The following is an 18,992-nucleotide window of genomic DNA, read 5'->3' as shown; positions in this document are numbered from 1 at the left end:
AATCATTCTAAACAAACGTTAAGGTTGTGTCTATAATGGATTTTTTTCCCCAAAAATTAATAAGAGGTACATCCACAGTATTAAATTTCTAGTGACATATTGATATTTTCATTAATATTTTCACGTTTTCATGGGTTCACATCAATGTGAGGGGTGAATCGACATGTCCATTATATCATAAAAAAAATCACAAAACATAAAAAATTAAGTAACAAAATGTCACTAGTGTAAATATAATATAAATAATAGACATATTTTAGAAATCATGTTTATTTACTAATTTAAATTTATTATTTAAATTATTTTCTTTAAGAAATATCTATTCGACATTTTGTAAAATTAAGATCTCGATATTTCTCTTGATATCGATAATTTACCCACTACGCGAACTCTAGATAGAATACAATAAATATAGCTAAAAGTCACAACTCCCAAGGAGAACTGGGAAATTATAAAGAATAGCTACAATAATTTGGGTATGATGTTGCAAAAATGACATATCAAATTCTGAGGAGAGTATGGAGATTTCTTTTTTCATTTACGCCTTTGATATACCTAATTATTTAAAGATATATCATCGCAATAGAAATACAATTATTTTTTTTTTTTGTTAAAGGGTCTGGGGGAGTTTCTCTTTCAGGGTTACAGGTCGAAGGGTAAGGGAATTTGAATTTTAAATGGAAGAGTGTGCACTACCAAATATTGAAGTAGTTCAGTTTTGATTTTTGAATTTTTAATGTTTAGGGTACATATGAGTCCTATAAGTTACCTGTATACCAATGTAAATACACTTTTATTGTACATATTTATTTATCCCTCGGTAGTTCTTATAAGTTGTCTATGAGATTGAGGTTAGTCAGGGGATTAGCAATTTTCAACTATTTTATTTTACCCTTAGATATAGTTGATATTTTTGCTTAGTTGTATTTAGAGATATCCAAAAAATTCATGGGATTGGGACCCTGCGGGAACCCGCCTCGAACGGAGTAGGAAATCCTCGAATACACAAGAAATAGGAGAGGGAGTGGAGACTTTTTTTCCATTTGCAATTCGGGGTCGGGGTCGGAGAAGACTTCCACCCCCGGTTTTAATTATTTAAGTTTAAGACTTTATTACTCTAATCTCTTAGATGTAGTAATATTTAAGATATGATGTTTTAATTGTTGAATTTTAATTTTTACAAATTATGATAATTTAGCATTTTAATTATATCTTTTTAAATTGCATGTGTATTATTGTTTTTACTAGTAAAATTGACAATATTTTAGTTAAATGAAAATTGTATTGGATATATTTAAGGAATTGTTAAAAATATGTATTTAATTGAAAAAAATTGTTAACAAAAAATAACGATGGATAATTTTTTCTCTCAGAGAACCCGATCCCTATGGAATCCCTACTCCATTCTCCAGGGGAAAATTCATGGGGCGGGAAAGGAAACAGGGAGGGTTTTTCCATCTTCGTCTCGCCCCATGAAATCTCTAATTGTATTTATGTATGTACACGTCTCTATATTTATATACATCATAGATCCAGGAGGATATATATATACTAGTATTATTTTTTCAATGTATATATACGACATGCATATATGCATATATACATATATGAGTTTTGGGATAAGTGGGGGAAATTTTATAGTGTTGAATTTGAAATTGTAATAAGCGGTAGATTTTTGTATTTGAATTTGTTTGGTTTAATTAGTAATTTTGTTTATACTATTATTTTATATTTGATAAGATTTTCTTGGCTAGTTCTCCTTTTATATATATATATATGGGGATTATTCTTTAATGGGTTGGCTAAATCTTTTTAGTTTTTTTTTCCTCTCCAAATGAGTTATGTCCATTTGCACCATTTGCCGATCCTTATAAGTGTCAATTCAGTATGATCAATCTTTATAAGTATCGAACTCTCTTTAATCACGATCAAATTTTGAACTTATTTGATCCAAGTTAAGCTTTTAATGTTATTAGCTTTCATTACTTCTATGTTGATGTTGGCCTATTCCGTTAAATCTACTCTCTACGTATAGACAAGAACTACTAAATTTTGTAATTTAATATTTGATTTTGTTCCTATTATCTTCATACTTTACCATCATCACCCTAATCATTTTTTCACTTCTTCTTTATCAACTAGAAAATTTAATACTACTTTTTCAATTCTATTAGTTTCATTTCATTTTTTCATTATGCCACTTTTTATTACGCTGTTTTTTCACTTTGTTCACATTTCCATTTATTTTTTACATTACATTCATAAACTGTTTCTATTTATATTCCAATAATTATGACATCCATAAAAGATTTAGCATTTCTATTCTTTTGGATGAGAAGGGAAGATATAAGATATTTATGAAGTTTAAAAAGCCTCGTTTAGTAATCGATTTCGTATTTTATTTTTATTTTTTTTAAAATTAAGCCTATTTTTCTCTCATTTTCTTACCATGGGTGTATCAATCTTAAATTAATTTTAATAAATTAAATGGTTACTAAACGGTGCCTAAATTTTTACATTTGTATTTAAAAAGTAATTAATAGGTATATTTTGAAAATTTAAGACGAAAAACACATATTTATCAAAATTCCAAAACTGAAAGAAAGAAAATCAAAAGCATATTAAAGAAAAAAAAACAAAAACAAAGAAGAATAAAGTAAGGTTTTTGATATCTTCAATTTCCTTTCTTAGCTTAGCATCTTGGTCCTGAATTTTTGTGCTCATTCATATTATTCATTTAGTTGCATCTGTTCTTGTGAAACTAAGGTTGGACCATTTCAATTCAAACCCTAATTCTTTCTTCTTGTAAAATATTTTTATTAAAGTATATAGAATTTAAGAAATAATAAATCAATACTGCGCGCATTTAAATATACTAATAAGTTACTGATTGACAGCTTAGCTAATTATAGTTTTATTTTAAAATTAAAAAATATTGATCGGAAGAATTGAACCTCTATGAGTTCTTAATTAATATTGATATGACATTTGCTTTAAAAAGTTGAACTATCCTTATTAAGTTGATGATTATGTTTGAGTTGATTGATTGAGAAACTAATCTATCAACTATAATAGACAAAAAAATTTAAATGAATAAAGGGTATTTTGTACTTTTGGTTTTGGAGATATTTTAGATTTTGGTCAAATTAGTTCAAATCAAATCTCAAACATTCGAAGAATGCTGATTTTGGTCCATCGTTCAATGGAGATGGTAGAGGTGTTCAAATAACTTCCGAACAATTAGGACTATCCAATCCAAAATGTAAGGGTTGAATTGAGTTAGTTTTGTTCCTGGGTTGGGCTAAGTTAAATTTTTTCTATTTTTGTTGGGTTGGATCGGGCTGTGGGTTGGCTAAAAAAAAGTTTGGATTGATCCAACCCAAATAGAATTTTTTATATACTAATAAAATATATTATATATATTTCTCTTGGTTTAAAATTTGATTACTTTGTATTAATTAATATGTGAATTTTAAATAGCTTTCTTTTAAAATTGTTATGATATTTGTCTTTATTTAAGGTTTGCAATAAATATCTTAGATATTTAATATTCGGCATTCGAATTTTATGAGATTTTAGTTATTAGTTATGTGTTGTATATAAATTAACATATTTTTAATTTAAAAGAAAAAATTAGTTATAACCCGAGCCACCTAACCCAACTCAACCGAAATTTTAAGAGTTAGGTTGGATTGGATTAGAGATTTTATTTGGGTTATTTGGATTGTCAATCTAACTAATTCGAATTTTCGGATTTGTCTAAAAGAATGCATGGTTCGATCAAAAGGATTCTATGATCGATAATAGAAATAAAAAAACCTAATCTTGCAATAACATGGGGATAATTATTTTTTTAAATAAAAAGACAATAACAATAACCAAACGTTATTAAATATTTTTAAATAAAAATTATAAGTAATTTTAAACCATTTGAAACATAAATTTCTTTTATTATGACAACATAAACTTTTTGTATAGGTCGAAATTCAAGTCACCATTGTAAATTGTAATGTCATTTTATTTTATTTTATTTTTAATTTAAAAATGGATTTCTTGTCCCAGACATGCTCAACTTTTAATACACACAGAAAAAATTTCTATGACCTTTTTATATTTGTTTTTAAAATTCACTCTATAAACACTATTATTGATTTTTTTTTTATCTGCATTTTCACAAGCCAAGTTTAGAACATTTAGAAAAACAACAATATTTAAGATTTTGTTTTTATTTTTAAAAATTTGGTTAACAATGATCAATTAATTGCTTAATCTTAAATCATCAATTGACCCAATAATTTAAACTAGTGGGTAAAGGCAAATTTAATTATATATCACTAATACCCCTTCACTTGTGTACTTGAAATACGAAAAATTCCTAGCAAATGAAAATTAGTATTAAATGAGGAAAAAATAACATTATAGGGGCTTGAATATAAGATCTCCCCGGACCACCTATTCTAATATCTATCTTAAATCACCGTTTGTTGATTTAATATGGTATCAGAGCAGGTGGTCTAGGAAAGTCTGTGTTCAAACTTTTGCATTATTGTATTCCCTCCCCAATTAATATTCACTTCCACTTGTTTGGATCTTCTTCATATTCAAGCTCACAAGTGACAGAGAGTGTTAGATATTATTATTAAATTTAGCTTAAACTAATGGTTGAAGGTAAACTAATACTTGATACAAATGAAAACCGCAATTCAGAAATGGTGATAAAAATTAAAAAGATGTGCGGTGAAGAATGAATACAAAACAACCCAAATTAAAATTTTCAATCATTTGTCACAAAAGAATGAAAACACATAATTTCATATGAATGAAGGGAAATTCTTATAAATAGAAAATTTTTAAAAGTATTTACATTTTATAGCAAAAAAGTGTATGAATCATGCGCATAAAATACATACATATAAAGTAATAAATGAAATATTCTTAGGATTCAAACATTCTTTTCGTTACAAAAATGAGAAAAAGCTCAAAAAAAGAGAAACTTGTTAGATGATACAATAATCCATGAACTTAAATTTTTGGGTTAATTGGCGATTTAAGATGATGTCAGAGGAGGTTGGTTCGTGAAATCCTATATTCAAATTTCTGCAATATTATTTATTTCCTCCCCACAATTGAAGGAGATGATATAATATTAAATTTATCTTTATCCATGAACTTATCTTTTGGGTCAATCGCAATAATTCTTTGAATCGTATACTTCTCAAACTTTACATGATTATCATGGAATATATATATATATATATATATATATATATGAAGAGTTTAAATCTATTAGTGATGACTTTTTGACTTCTAAAATCCATTTCGAGCATTCAAAAAACAAGCTTTATCAATTATACTTTATAAAAGTTACTCGAGTAAGTTATGTTCATGTTAAGATCAATTTATCATTAGATAAGATAATTCAGATGAGATTGTTTTAGATTAATATATATGATGAGTTGAGATAATTTATTGTGTATTTTGTATGATAATATTGTTAGAAAAGTTCTTAGGTTCTAATATATATATATATGTTTTTTTTTTCTTAAAAAGAAAAAGAATGACAAACCTCCCTATTCAAGAGTAGATACATTTATGAAAGGAAATTGAAATTTTATATATGAAAAATAATCAAATATTATAATCAAATCTATTCCTAATTCCTAATTAAGATTTGAATACTAATATCGAGATCAAATGGTTTATAATAGTCAAGAGATAGAAGAAACATATACATAGTCAAATTCCAAAAAAAAAATTAAAATTCTTTTTTAAAAAGAAAAAAAAATGTAACTTGATTTTTGAAAATATATGTGAGTATTTAGTAAATAATAAAACCACAAAAAAATTATAAGAAAAAATATTGAGACATCAATTGAACCATAGTTTTATGGACGTCCATTTCCATTCTAAAAATCAACCTTTTGATCTACGCTTTCACAATTTATTGAACTAATATAAGTTTTTTTTAGATATTCATTATTGGGTTATATTCCAAATTTCAATATACAAATGCCAAAATAATAATAATAATAATAATAATAATTTCATCTCATCTGCAATTGTTAAAACTTAAACCAAGAAAAAAGAATTTTAGAAAAATGTCTTTTTAGTCCCCAAACTTTAAATAATAGATGTGTTTGGTCTCTAGATTTTATGGTACTTTGTAGTCCTCAAGTTTAATTTTAAATAATAAGTGTGTTTGGTTCTTAAGTTTTCAAAATATAATTTTTTAGTCTTCAAATTTTTAAGAATAGATTTAAAAGATTCCTCAAAAAAAATTTTTAATTATTATTTTAAATAATTATATAACATTTTAAATTAGAAAAATTATTTTAAAAAATAATCTCTTCTCTCTAACAAAATTTTTAAAATTATCTTTCTAACTTTAAAGATAATATCATTATTTAAAATAATTTTAAAAAATAGTTCAATGACTTTTTAAATAATATTCTTAAAAATTGTACCTATCTAATGCACTTATTCTAAAAAAACTCGAGAATTAAAAATGTACGTTTTTAAATTTAAAAACCAAATATACATTTTGTTCAAAATTTGAAAACCAAAAAGATTTTCCTGGTATCTTGTTGAGGTAGTGGTAGATAATGAAATATAAGGGAGTTTAGCTTCCAACTTCAAGTAGGTGAAGTCATCAATTATAACTCACTCCATATTTTGGACTCCAATTATAATAATTAGTTTTTCTTTTTCCAACGATTATTACTTACAACTACATTTACAAACCATCAAAAACGGCAAATATTTATAATATTTACCTACAATTGACTACAATTTCCACTCTATGCATGAGTTCCACGCTTCTCATCCTTTCCATTGACAATAATATCTATTGGAATGGAGATTTGATGAGGGTGGTAGTTCGTGTCAACCTAATTGAGATATTCTCGTATGCCTCTTGACTTTATTTTCTCAATAGTCTTTTTTTAAAAAAAGAAAATAATAATGAACTATAGTATTACGTACTAAAAAATTACAGTATTATTATTTTAAAATCTCTCTAGGTTACCGTACATTATTTCTTACTTTAATTAAAATATTTACAACCTAAATACAAACTGTTATAATCCAAATCAAAATAATTTTTACTGCAAATATAGAATATTATAACCATAGACTATAATAACCAAACTCAGCCACAAACACCGGGTAAAGGGTTAATTTACAAAAATATAAATACCCCACAAACCAAGTTTTAGATTAGTGAAAAAGGAACATAGACAAAAGAAACCCCACATGGTCTCTCTTTTTCTATTTCTTTTCTCTCACAGTTTAATTTCCTCAGGTAATGAATTTGGATCGAAACATAAAATCTTGTTGGGTAGCGAAGAAAATGATAAAGTTTTGATCTTTATGTGAAAAATTTTCAGGTTGAAATTAAAAGGGAGATGAGTTATCGAGGTAATGAGAATAATAATAATGAAGAAACTATGTGTTAAGGAACAGAGCATGGTTAAAACCACTACTAATATGACAAGTTTCAAGGATTTCTGAGGATTTAGAAGACTAAAACTAAAGAAGACAAAGATTTGTATACGACGATGATAAAAGAGAATATGGTTAAAATCACTCTGAAATATGCAGTAAATATCCATAATTAAGTTTAAAAGTATAGAACTGTATATTAAATTCGAATGATTAACCACACCTAATATTAATATAAAATTTGCTTTAATTAGCCCTTTTATGAAATCACTACTAATATAATAGAGAAACTCAAGTAATTAACAATTTTTTCTAGAAGTATATTTTTTGGTTGGGAGTAACAGATAATAAATGGGAGTTTAATTAAGGTTTTGTAATGTAAACTATAATTATAATAATAATGGATTTATAAATATGGAATTATAGGGAAAGCTTTAAAAGAAGGTCATAATTAAGGCATTTGAAATTAACCTCCACAATCAGCTACATAATTAAAAAAACTTGATATTTAGAGAGAGAAATTTTGTTTGAATGTTTCCCAATTAGGGTTTGATCTTCAACACACAATAAGGGGTGCTTTTTTCTGTTATGTTCAACCATTTTTTTTTCATATTCCTTAAAAGTCTTTCACCATTTTTGTTATTCTCTTCAAACTCTCATTTTTATCTTCTTAAATCTATACATTTTTTTTTTCATTTAAATATGGCCAATATAATCCTTGTGTTAGGTGTTTCTTCGTGGGTTGAGTTGGAATGGATTATATTAGATTGGATTAGATGAAATTTAGTTTGAATGTATTTTTTATAAAATAATTGAAACAAGACTAAGGCTATGTTTGGTATTGCATTAACGTCAAAAAGCCATTTGAAAAAAATCTTAATTGCGTTTGGTAAAATAAATTTAAATTAACACCTTAATTTCACGTTCACTTTAAAAGCACTATCCTTTTAGCTTCCGGATTCTCCTAAAATCAGGTAGAATTTTTAATTAATATTTAGTTTTCAATTTTATAATTTAAAAAGAAGATTTATTTTATATATTTATCTGGTTCTCACCTAATTAAATCTATTTTCTATTTTTCATAAGTTAAATGCATCATTTTTTTTAAAAAAAAGTATATTATATATATTTTTTAAAATAAAGTTTTTTTTCTTAATATTTAAAAGTTAATCCATAATAAACAAAGTTTATCATACCAAACAATCATTTAAAATTTTAAATTACGAAAAAAAGTTGATTATAAGTCTATTTTAGTTATTATATCTAAAATAAGATGTTTTTGTATGTATTTACCAAACACTTTAACCTACTTTTTCAAATTTAAACTAAAATTTTCCAAATAATATTTTACTTCTTTTCATAGTTGATTTTTATAAAAGCATAGTTGACAACAATTATTTTAAAAGCAAGTTGGTTTGTGGATTTATTCAACTTAACCTTTTTTTTTTTATTAATTGCAATGGGTAGCGCTTTAAGGGCTAATATGTAAGAGCATAGCAATATTTTTAAAAATTGAAATTGCAAATATAGCAAAGTCTATTAGTGATAAGCTCTATTATTGATACTTGATAGACTCCTGTTAGTGATAGACTTTAAGACCTAGATCTAAATTTTAGTATATTTTCAAACATTTTTGCATTTGTGCTATTTCTACAAATACTTTGAGCCCTATTATTATATTTGTAATTGTTTCTTATTTTTTATTTTGGTATTATTGACTTAAATTATATGATATTTGAATTGAGTTAGTTTGCATTTTTAACTTTAAATTGTGGATAATCTTCCCTAAAAAAGTATGCGAGCATCAATTAACATTGGTTATCATTTTGGTTTATATATGTTCATTTTGTATGGACTTTTAGTTTAATGTTTCCACTCAATGAGTATGATTATTGACAAGAACTTATCGAATCCATCGTTTGGATTTCATTTCTATTTAGTCTATGGTATTACACTACTACAGAAATTGGATTATTTGACGTTTTTCCAGTGTCAAGTAAAGGGTAAACATGACACTTATAAAAGCGTCAACTATTCGAGTGTCAAGTGTGTGATAACTCGATTCTGAAAAAACATCAAGTAATATGTTTCTTGATACAGTTTTCGTGTCAAGTAAGATAATACACTTGACATTGGTGGTATGTCAAGTTTATTCGAGTGTCAAGTATAGTGTGATACTCTTTGACGTTTTTTATGTATTAAGTATGTCTTTTTGTTTTCAAATTAAATGCCCCAATCGATATTCTCATTTTCTACCTTGTATTCCAACAATACAATTACATTAAATAAATAAACATTATACATTTAAGATCTATCAACTCAATATATTCACTAAAAATCCATATGTTCAACTATGAACACTCCTCACAAATTACAACAATATTTCTCTTTCACATGTACATGCACAAAATAAAATCTCAACTATTACTTTTGTATACAAAACTCAATTTCAACAAACACAAAAGTGACAAATTGTTTAATAAATAACCTCTCAACAAAGTACATTATTTAATCTATACATTGAGTTTTGAAGTCTAAAGATCGAGAACTAAGGGTCAGGCAAGCCATGTTTAAGCAAGTCAACCTGCAAAATAGAATAAAGGGCGATAAAATAAAATTTAAAAATATATAAATAAGAGTTAAAATACAACAATGTAATCCAACCTACGAAAAGCTCAATAATAATGGTTACAAAACGCAAATTCCAACAACTTTGTAATAATTCCAAAAGAGTTTTAAGGCCTTAATACCTATCAAAGCGTCCAAACATCGTTAACTTTGTTGGATAGTGGCTCTAATCCCTTGAAATCTTTGAATTGAACATCAAAAATTGAAAATAACTCAATTATTAGACCAATACTTCAATGGGTAACGAAGAACTATTAATACTAACCTCCAAACTTACCAAAACTTTGCCAAGATCGGTCTCAAACCTATTGGACAGTTCAACTCCTTCCAACACTTCAATCTAACACCAAAAAAGTGACAGGTATTACTAAGTTAATGTCAAAACTAATTGAGTGTTAAAAAATTTTCAAGTAAAACCACCAACACCAACCAAAATATTGTGGGCAACAATCGAACAAACCCAATATCCAACACAAACAAGATATACCTCATATACCTACCGAAAATCTTATCGAAATCAATATCAACCTATTGGAGAGCACATTAATGTTCTCCGAATCTTGAATCTAAAGCCAAATAACAAAGAGCATTGATCAATTTGGGTAAAAAAAAACTTATGGGTATTCAAAAATTTCCAAGAAGCCCACTAAAGTAATCAAAATTCACCAAACTCACCTAAACCTTACCCAAAAATACAAGATTCCAGCGAGATGGAGTATAGATCTGACGAGATAGAGTGAAGCCCACACTTGAACAAATCTATTACAAAGCTAGACCTTAACGAAGACGTGGACGACCTCGACGACGACAAGTGGATTTGGCTGGACCAACTTAACTGAAGCGACGGAAGCGGTTGGGGGCATTCGGCTACAGATCTGGGTAGGGCTGAAGCGACGGAAGCGATGGAAGCATTCAGCTATAGATCTGGGCACGACTGAAGCGACGGAAGCGGTTGGGGGCATTCGACTACAAATCTAGGCGGGGCTGAAGACTCGTGAACGACATGCACAGCTGGCCAGCTGGCGCGGCTGAGCAGACGGTGAGGGAGCTGAGTAGACGACGAAATGAAAATCTCAATAAATTAGCACGAACGGAGACGAGGGGAGAATGAAGGCTGACGACGGCTAGGGCTCTCCGGCGCATAGAAGAAGAAAAAAAAAATTGGGGGGAAGGGGAAGGTTGTGAGTGAGATGGTGAAGGAGGAGAGAAAGAGTTTTTAATTTGAGAGAGTGAAATGAAAATGGGAAAAAGAAATATTATTTTATTTGATAATTTTGGTAGGAAGGAAACCAAATTTGAGAGGGAAATGAAAATGGGAGAGAGAGGGAAACAAAAAATAAAGTCCTTACATGATCATTGAGTAAAATAAAAGAGGAGAGAGAGTTTTTAATTTGAGAGGGAAATGAAAAATAAAGTCTCTACACGATCACTGAGTAAAAAATAAAGTCTTTACACGATCACTTAGCTTTGCTACATGATCGTTGAGTAACATTAGATGATCGTCTACCAGATGCTACACAATCGCTGAGTAACAAAATGCTATACGATTGCCTACCAAATACTACACGATCGCGAAACTCGGCTACACGATCACTTAGCTCTACTATATGATCGCTGAGTAACAAAATGCTATATGATCTTCTACCCAATGCTATACGATCGCCTACCAAATGCTACCGATCACTGAGCTCGGCTACACGGTCGCTTAGCTCTGCTACACGATCGCTGAGTAACAAAATGCTATACGATCTCCTACCCAATGCTATACGATCGCCTACCAAATGCTATACAATCGCTGAGCTCGGCTACACGATCGCTTAGCTCTGCTACACAATCGCTAAGTAACAAAATAGTATACGATCGCATACCTAATGCTATACGATCGCCTACCTAATGCTACACGATCGCTGAGTAACAAAATGCTATACGATCGCTTACCCAATGTTATACGATCGCCTACCAAATACTATACAATCGCCTACTAAATTAGAGGTCTATGAAATATCCAAAATATTCTGTCAATCTCCGCTTTTTTAACCCTTTTACTTGACATGAAAAAATTTCAACTATGAGCTTCTTATACTTGACACGTGAAAAGGCCTTATATTATTTGACACGAAAATCATGTCACGTAAAGTTTCGCGTGAAAATATCTGAAATATTTCGTCAATCTCTGCTTTTCTAACCCTTTTACTTGACACGAAAAAAATGTCAAGTAAAAGCTTTTTATACTTGACACGTGAAACGTGTCAAGTAAGACCTTATATTACTTGACACGAAAATCGTGTCAAGTAAAGGTTCGCATGAAAATATCCGAAATATTCCGTCAATCTCCGTTTTTTTAACCCTTTTACTTGACATTTTTTTGTCCAAAATCATATTACTTGACGTTTTTTCCATAGAAATGTCAAGTAATTAAAAACTACAAGTGTCAAATAATGTAAATTTTGTAGTAGTGTTATCACATGTTCAGATTTAGTCATTGCTTTTAATAAATATTAAAAAGAAAAGTCCCTGTTAAAATCCTTGACCTTAGTATAAAATTAGGAAACATATTGAAAAATTTTATATGTTTAATAAAATCGACGAAAAATAACTGTGGAGATCAATTTTAGATTTATTCAAAATACATGAACTAAAATAAAATAAAACTCCCCGTATATGAACTAAAATAGTATTATAAAACAAACATATTCTTAATGTTAAAATAAAGGTAGAATGCTAGGTTTACATTTCAGATTAAATTATATCAAATCTTCCAAAAAAAAAAAAAAAGAAAGAGTAGGTTTGAAAACAAAAATTTTGTCAGCTTTTTCTTTGGTTAAAGTAGGAACAAAAATTAACACGAGGTGATGTAAAACTAGAGGTACATGTAGAGATCATAAATGGGAAGTTTCAAATATGCCAATCAACTTTAGGATAGATTTTAATTAAGCCTTCATCTCTCTTAAAAATTCTATATTCTTATCTTTTAAATTATGAAGTAAGAATTAGATTTTCAATTAGATTTTGAATAACTTAAACATTTGAAAATGTTTCAAAAACCATCGTTCTATTATTAACTTTCCTAAAGATGAAAACGTGAAGTAGTAGTTTTGAGATTAAAAAATAAGGATAATTTTTAAATGGTAATACTGTTAAAAATATTTTTACAAAATATGACCGTCTATAATTTATAAATAGTGCCTATATTTCCTTAAAATAATGACACATTTTAAAAATAATCATAAAAATAATAAGATAAGATCTCGACTAAATTAAGGAAAAAACATAGACATTCAAAATCGTGAAGAGAAATTTATGTGACTTACACCTTTCGTTTGAAATCTCAATGTAAATGGAAAGTGTTTAAATATATGAATATTGATAATTTTTTTTTGAAAAAATTTGTTAAGAATAAAAATAAAAAGTATTTAAATTAATAAGTAAATATTAAAAAAAAAATAACTAAGTAATAATACTTGTTATTTTGTGATATATTTACTACTTTAGTTATTAGGGTCATGTTGTTTGCTTCTTTTTTATATTTTATCAATTACCTTTAGGTTAAATTATAAGTTTAATCGAGGAATTTTTTTTTTTTATTTATTTGATTTAAACTTTCAAAATTGTCAAATCAAATTCTAAATTTTTAATTATGTATCTCTTTTTATATATGTTTATATGAACTTTTAATTCTGTGTTAGTTGTGTTAGTTTGTGATAGATTTAAATCTTTAAAAAAGTTAATTTATTTATATTAATCCATTTAGATTATGTCAATTTTAAACTTTCAAATTGTTGTCTTGTCTGTAGTTCCAAGAATTTACCGTTTCAGAAATCAATTTAGTTTTTTATGTTTGAAATTGATGCTTGGTTTTTTTGTTTATGTTTTTTTTTTTTTTTTCAATTTTTCTATTACGATTTTTATTAATATTGGAATTTTTAGTCAAAATCGAGAAATAAAAACAAGATTTTGAAAATTACATCTACATTTTGATAATAATTTCGTTTGTTGTTTTCTATTTTTAAAATTGATGTATTTTCTACATTTTTTTATTACGACTTTCACCTATTTTGAAGAAAAAATTGAATTCTCACCCCATTTTCTGGAAACAATATTTTAAAACAATTTGGAATGGAAGCAACAATAAAAACCTGTGGAATGAACATAAAAATTAAATAAACATAAAAATGAATAGAAACTAAATAAACAATTTGGAATGAATGCAACAATCGAATGTTTAAGGATGTATATAAGAGTATGACGAACCTGTGGGAAGATGTCTGCTCCCTTGCTGGTTGCTGGTCACACAACTAATTTTCTCAAAGATTATGAGCCTGCTTTCATTGCCTTTAATCTCAATGTTTTTTTGTAATACTTAACTCTTTGCTATTATGGGCTTATCTCTAGTCCTCTTTTATGGCTTATTTAGATTTTGTATCATATCTCGCTTTACTTATTGAATATCAATAATAAAAGGGAGATGGTGAAGATGAAGGAACGGTGAAGTTCTGTAGCAGAAGTGGGGATCATTCCCAATTTTAATTTTTACACATGATCAAAATTTACAAAACAAATAATAATTATGCATTAACAATTTTACAGAATGTTAGAGAGGGGAAACAGAATTAGGGTTTAGGGAACACTTACCCTTGAAGGACTGAAACCTTCTTCACGAAACCCCCTTTCCAAAACGGCCACGAACAATCACAATCACGAACACCCAATGATAACACCACCAAGCGGAGCCTTCTGTATTCTCTTTTGGGTAGAGAATCTTTAGGAGTTGTGGGCTCTGAGTTTTGAGAGAGAGGGAGAGATTTAAGAGAAGGAGAGTGTCTGTGGGATTTTTTTTTTTATAGAGACACACTTCAGTTCCTCTTCCCGTAGAAGATCAAGGTCTAAACCCTAATTCCTCTCAAAATTCAAGACTTTCTTGAGGTTAGCTAAACAAGAGTCATAATTATTGCTGAAAACTGAAAAATCATCCATGAACACCTAGACTGACTCCTCCAAGTAATCTGAAAAGATTGCCATCATACATCGTTGGAAAGTGCTTGGCACATTGTAGAGTTCAAATGGCATGCGTCAGAATGCAAACGTACCAAATGGGCACGTGAAGGTTGTCTTGTCTTGATCCTCCGGCGTAATTACTATTTAGTTGTACCTTGAATAACTGTCAAGAAAACAAAAGAATTTATTCCCAGCAAGTCTGTCAAATATCTGATCAATGAACGAGAGTGGGAAGTGGTCCTTTTTAGTGGCCAAATTTAACTTTTGATAATTCATGCAGATTTTCCACCTCGTAGTCATTCTTGTAGGAATTAATTCATTCTTGTCATTAATGACGACTGTCATCCCACCTTTCTTCGGAACACACTGCACTGGGCTCATCCAGTTGCTATCAGATATTGGGTAGATGACACCTGCGTCCATCCACTTAACTATTTCCTTCTTCACTACTTCCCTCATAGCAGGGTTCAAGCGTCGTTGCCTTTCTATCGATTCTGTCTTTCCTTCTTCCAGACGAATCTTGTGCATGCAGTACGAGGGACTGATTCCTCGAATGTCTGCCAAGGTTCATCCTAAAGCCTTTGCGTTATTTATCAGGATCTGTATAAATGCGTCTTCTTTCTCCTTACTTAGCGAAGCAGAAATGATGATCGGTAACGTGTTGTCACCTCCTACGTAAGCATACTTGAGGTGCACAGGCAACGGCTTCAACTCTAGCACGGGTGGTTCTTCCAAAGATAGCTTAGTGCATTGTGAAGTTCGTTCAGATAACTTGAGTGGTTCAAAATTTAATTCAACTTGAATTGCGGCGCAATCCTCCTCCCATATTGCGCCGATTCCAACTTCTTCTTCCTCCAATTCTGCCAGGGGCTCGTGCCAAGGTTCTTCCCGTAGTTCCTCAATATATTGGAAATTCTCCCATCTGATGGTGAACTCTCCTTTTTGCACATCGATCAGCGCTCGCCCTGTTGCGAGAAATGGGCAACCCAAGATGATAGGTACTTCTCTGTCAGCTTCGCAGTCCAATATGGTAAAGTCCGCCGGGAAGATGAACTTGTCCAATTGCACGAGTACATCCTCTATCTTGCCCTCAAGATGCGTTATCGATTTATCGACCAACTGTAATGCGATCGTGGTTGGTCTTATGTTGCCGATATCCAACTTCTTAAAGATCGATAATGGCATTAAATTTATGCTCGCCCCTAAATCGCACAGCACGTTCCCGACCTTCTTTCCTCCTATTGACCAGGGCAATGTAAAACTCCTAGGGTCCTTTATTTTTGTGGGGGTATTCTTTTGAAATAGTGCACTACATTCATATGTTAACACAACCATTTTAATTCTCCCCGATCTTTCTTTTGTTAGCAAGTATATCCTTGAGAAATTTTACATAGCTCGGCATCTGTTCCAGAGCTTCTATTAATGGAATATTAATGTGTAATTGTCAGAGAACGTCCAGGAACCACTGGAATTGCTTGCTATGATCTTTCTTCTTCAGCCTGGATAGGAAAGGTGGAGGATCCCGCCTTACTTCCTGTATAGTTGGCTGTTTGCTGAGGTCCTGTTCTAGTTGTGTTTCGTTACCTGGAGGTTGCATTGATTCAAACTTCAAGTCTTGAGGAGTTTCATCTTTTGTAGGTATACTTACTCCTAAACTGAAAATTTTTCCACTACTGATTGATTGGTCATCATCGATAATTATTTCTACTGCGTTGTTGTTGGATCTGGTACTGGTAGCGTAGGGGCTGTTGTTTTACCACTCCTCAATGTCACTGCATGACATTGCTTTTTACCTCGTGGCCCCAATGCTCCTGAACTGCTAGGAAGCGTACCATGCGCTTTATTTTTCAACTCAATTGCAAGCTGTTCAATCTGCTCTTCCAAACCTCTAAGGGAGTCAGCTTGCGATTGTCTAATTGCCTCGCTCTTTTCGATATAATGCTTCAGTAAAGTTTCCAGAGATGAGGTACTACACGAAGTATCATATAAGAATGGTTGGTCATAGAGTGGTGTACTTTGAGAGTTACTTGGACTATAGTCTGGATTAATGAAGACCAGAGGGTTACCTTGATCCCCCTGATAACTGTTCTGATTGAAACTATGGCTCCCCTGGTTGTGATTCCCGTCCCAACTTAAAGTTGGGTGATCCCACCAATCAGGGTTGTAGATGTTGCAAAATGACTCATTATAGACAGAATATACGGCCTGTTGATTCCACGGGCAGACTTCTGTTGGATGTCCCTCCCCACATTGAACGCAATTCATTGCGGCCACGTGCGTCAACACATTAACTTCGCTGAACCTTGAGAGAGATTTCTCTGATGATTAGCCAACGTTTGAAGGTGCGAGGTCATCGTGGTCATTTGATCTACCAGTGTGCTCATTGTATTAGTTGGCACATCGACACTTTCTACTCTTCCTTGCTTAGAACCACTTTCCTCAAACTCGGTATCAATCCACTCATCAGAATGTTGCGAGATGCGATCTAATATGCTCTTGGCTTCCATATATGATCTGTCCATTAATCCTCCTGTTACGGAGGCATTGGCAACTGTTTGCATTGATTGGTCTAAGCCATTGTAAAAAGTTTCCATCAGAATGCTATCGGGAATCCCGATATGCGGACAACCCTTCACTAATTGTTTGAAACGCACCCAGGCGGTGCTCAAAGTTTCATAACCCTTTTGCTCAAAATTCAACACATCCCTCCGTCTCCTTGTGTTGACGGCTGGAGAGAAAAATCTATTCATGAACCTATCAACCAACTATTCCCACACGTTAATCTCATCTGGCTCTAACGACTGAGCCCACCTCTTTGCTTCATCCCGCAGTATGTACGGGAAAAGATATAATCTGTCTTTCTTGAGTCACACCAGGCATGGGGAATGCGCTACACATGTCTACAAAATTTGTCAAATGCGCATGTGGATCTTCTCCTTGTAATCCTCCGAATTGACCCACATTCTGAATCATTTGCAGCACAATCGATCTTATTTCAAAGCTTACATTCTCCTCAACCGTTGGCCTTGAGATTTCTGGTGAGAAGTTATAGAAATCCGGCGCTGCATAGTTTCTCATTGGATCGTTGCGGTCAGAAGCAAGAAATATGGAATCTTGCACTGGCCAATCTTCTCTTTGATTCCCTGCTGGTGCCTCGTTATTATTAGCCATGCTTCTTCACCAATTAATTCGGCCCTGATGTTCTTCCACCCGAATAATACACCTGATCTCTAGGTCCGCTTAGAATATCTGGATCACTTCAGAGCTCATAAGCCGTCAGATTGCTCTTCGTGATAAACAGACAGTACAAAGAGATCTTTCCTGTAAAATACCACAAACATATTCAACAATAACCATTAACCAATCCCCGACAACGGCGCCATAAACTTATTGCGACATAAAATGCGATGATGCCATAAACTTGATGACATAGATTTGATGCTTCTATTTTGTGGTCAATGATCTTATGTCATACAATGCATGGATGAATGATAACTTTATTTTCTTTATGCGATACTACTTCTAGATATGCGTTGTTAATGAATGTTCTAGTAGTATGCTGTGCGTTGTCACAAGTTTCCTTGCGTTGGAATCAGGTATAATTCCACCACAAGTTTCTCGGTATGATCCGAGGTCGAACACAGGGATTGTTTTAGGTAATTGCGCTATATTTGTGATATATGCAACCGGGGGTTTTTCAATTTAATAAAAGTGTGGTTTGTACATGTGATAAAGTAAATTGTACAGTAAAGTAAAGATAAGTGATAAAAATATGATAATAAAGTAAATTTCGATAAAAGTAAGGTGCGATAAAATAAACCTAAGCTATAATGATACAAGATACAGGTTACATGATATAAGATACCGAGGTTGAGACTGACTGTGAAGAATATACAAAGATCGTGTTATGCGGTGGCAAGGCTTATGTG

General features: G+C 30.8%; 1 protein-coding gene across 1 annotated transcript; it reads right to left on the bottom strand.

Annotated features, from left to right (window-relative positions):
* Positions 1 to 15,630: 15,630 nt before the first annotated feature.
* LOC150034790 (uncharacterized) lies at positions 15,631 to 16,398 on the bottom strand. The gene has a single exon (XM_090316847.1). It carries the CDS (start codon positions 16,396 to 16,398, stop codon positions 15,631 to 15,633), a length of 768 nt encoding a protein of 255 aa, XP_090172973.1.
* Between the last annotated feature and the right edge of the window lie 2,594 nt (positions 16,399 to 18,992).

This window comes from Benincasa hispida, chromosome 8, assembly GCF_027475165.1.
Source record: "Benincasa hispida cultivar pf3 chromosome 8, pf3_genome.v1.1, whole genome shotgun sequence".
NCBI classification, from domain to species: domain Eukaryota; kingdom Viridiplantae; phylum Streptophyta; class Magnoliopsida; order Cucurbitales; family Cucurbitaceae; genus Benincasa; species Benincasa hispida.
Note: the sequence above shows the minus strand (reverse complement) of the source record. Positions and strands in the feature narration are given on the sequence as shown.

What these genes read in the sequence shown, in the direction of transcription:
- LOC150034790 (XM_090316847.1), bottom strand. Translation starts at nt 16,398, where the DNA reads ATGGTTGTGTTAACATATGAATGTAGTGCACTATTTCAAAAGAATACC.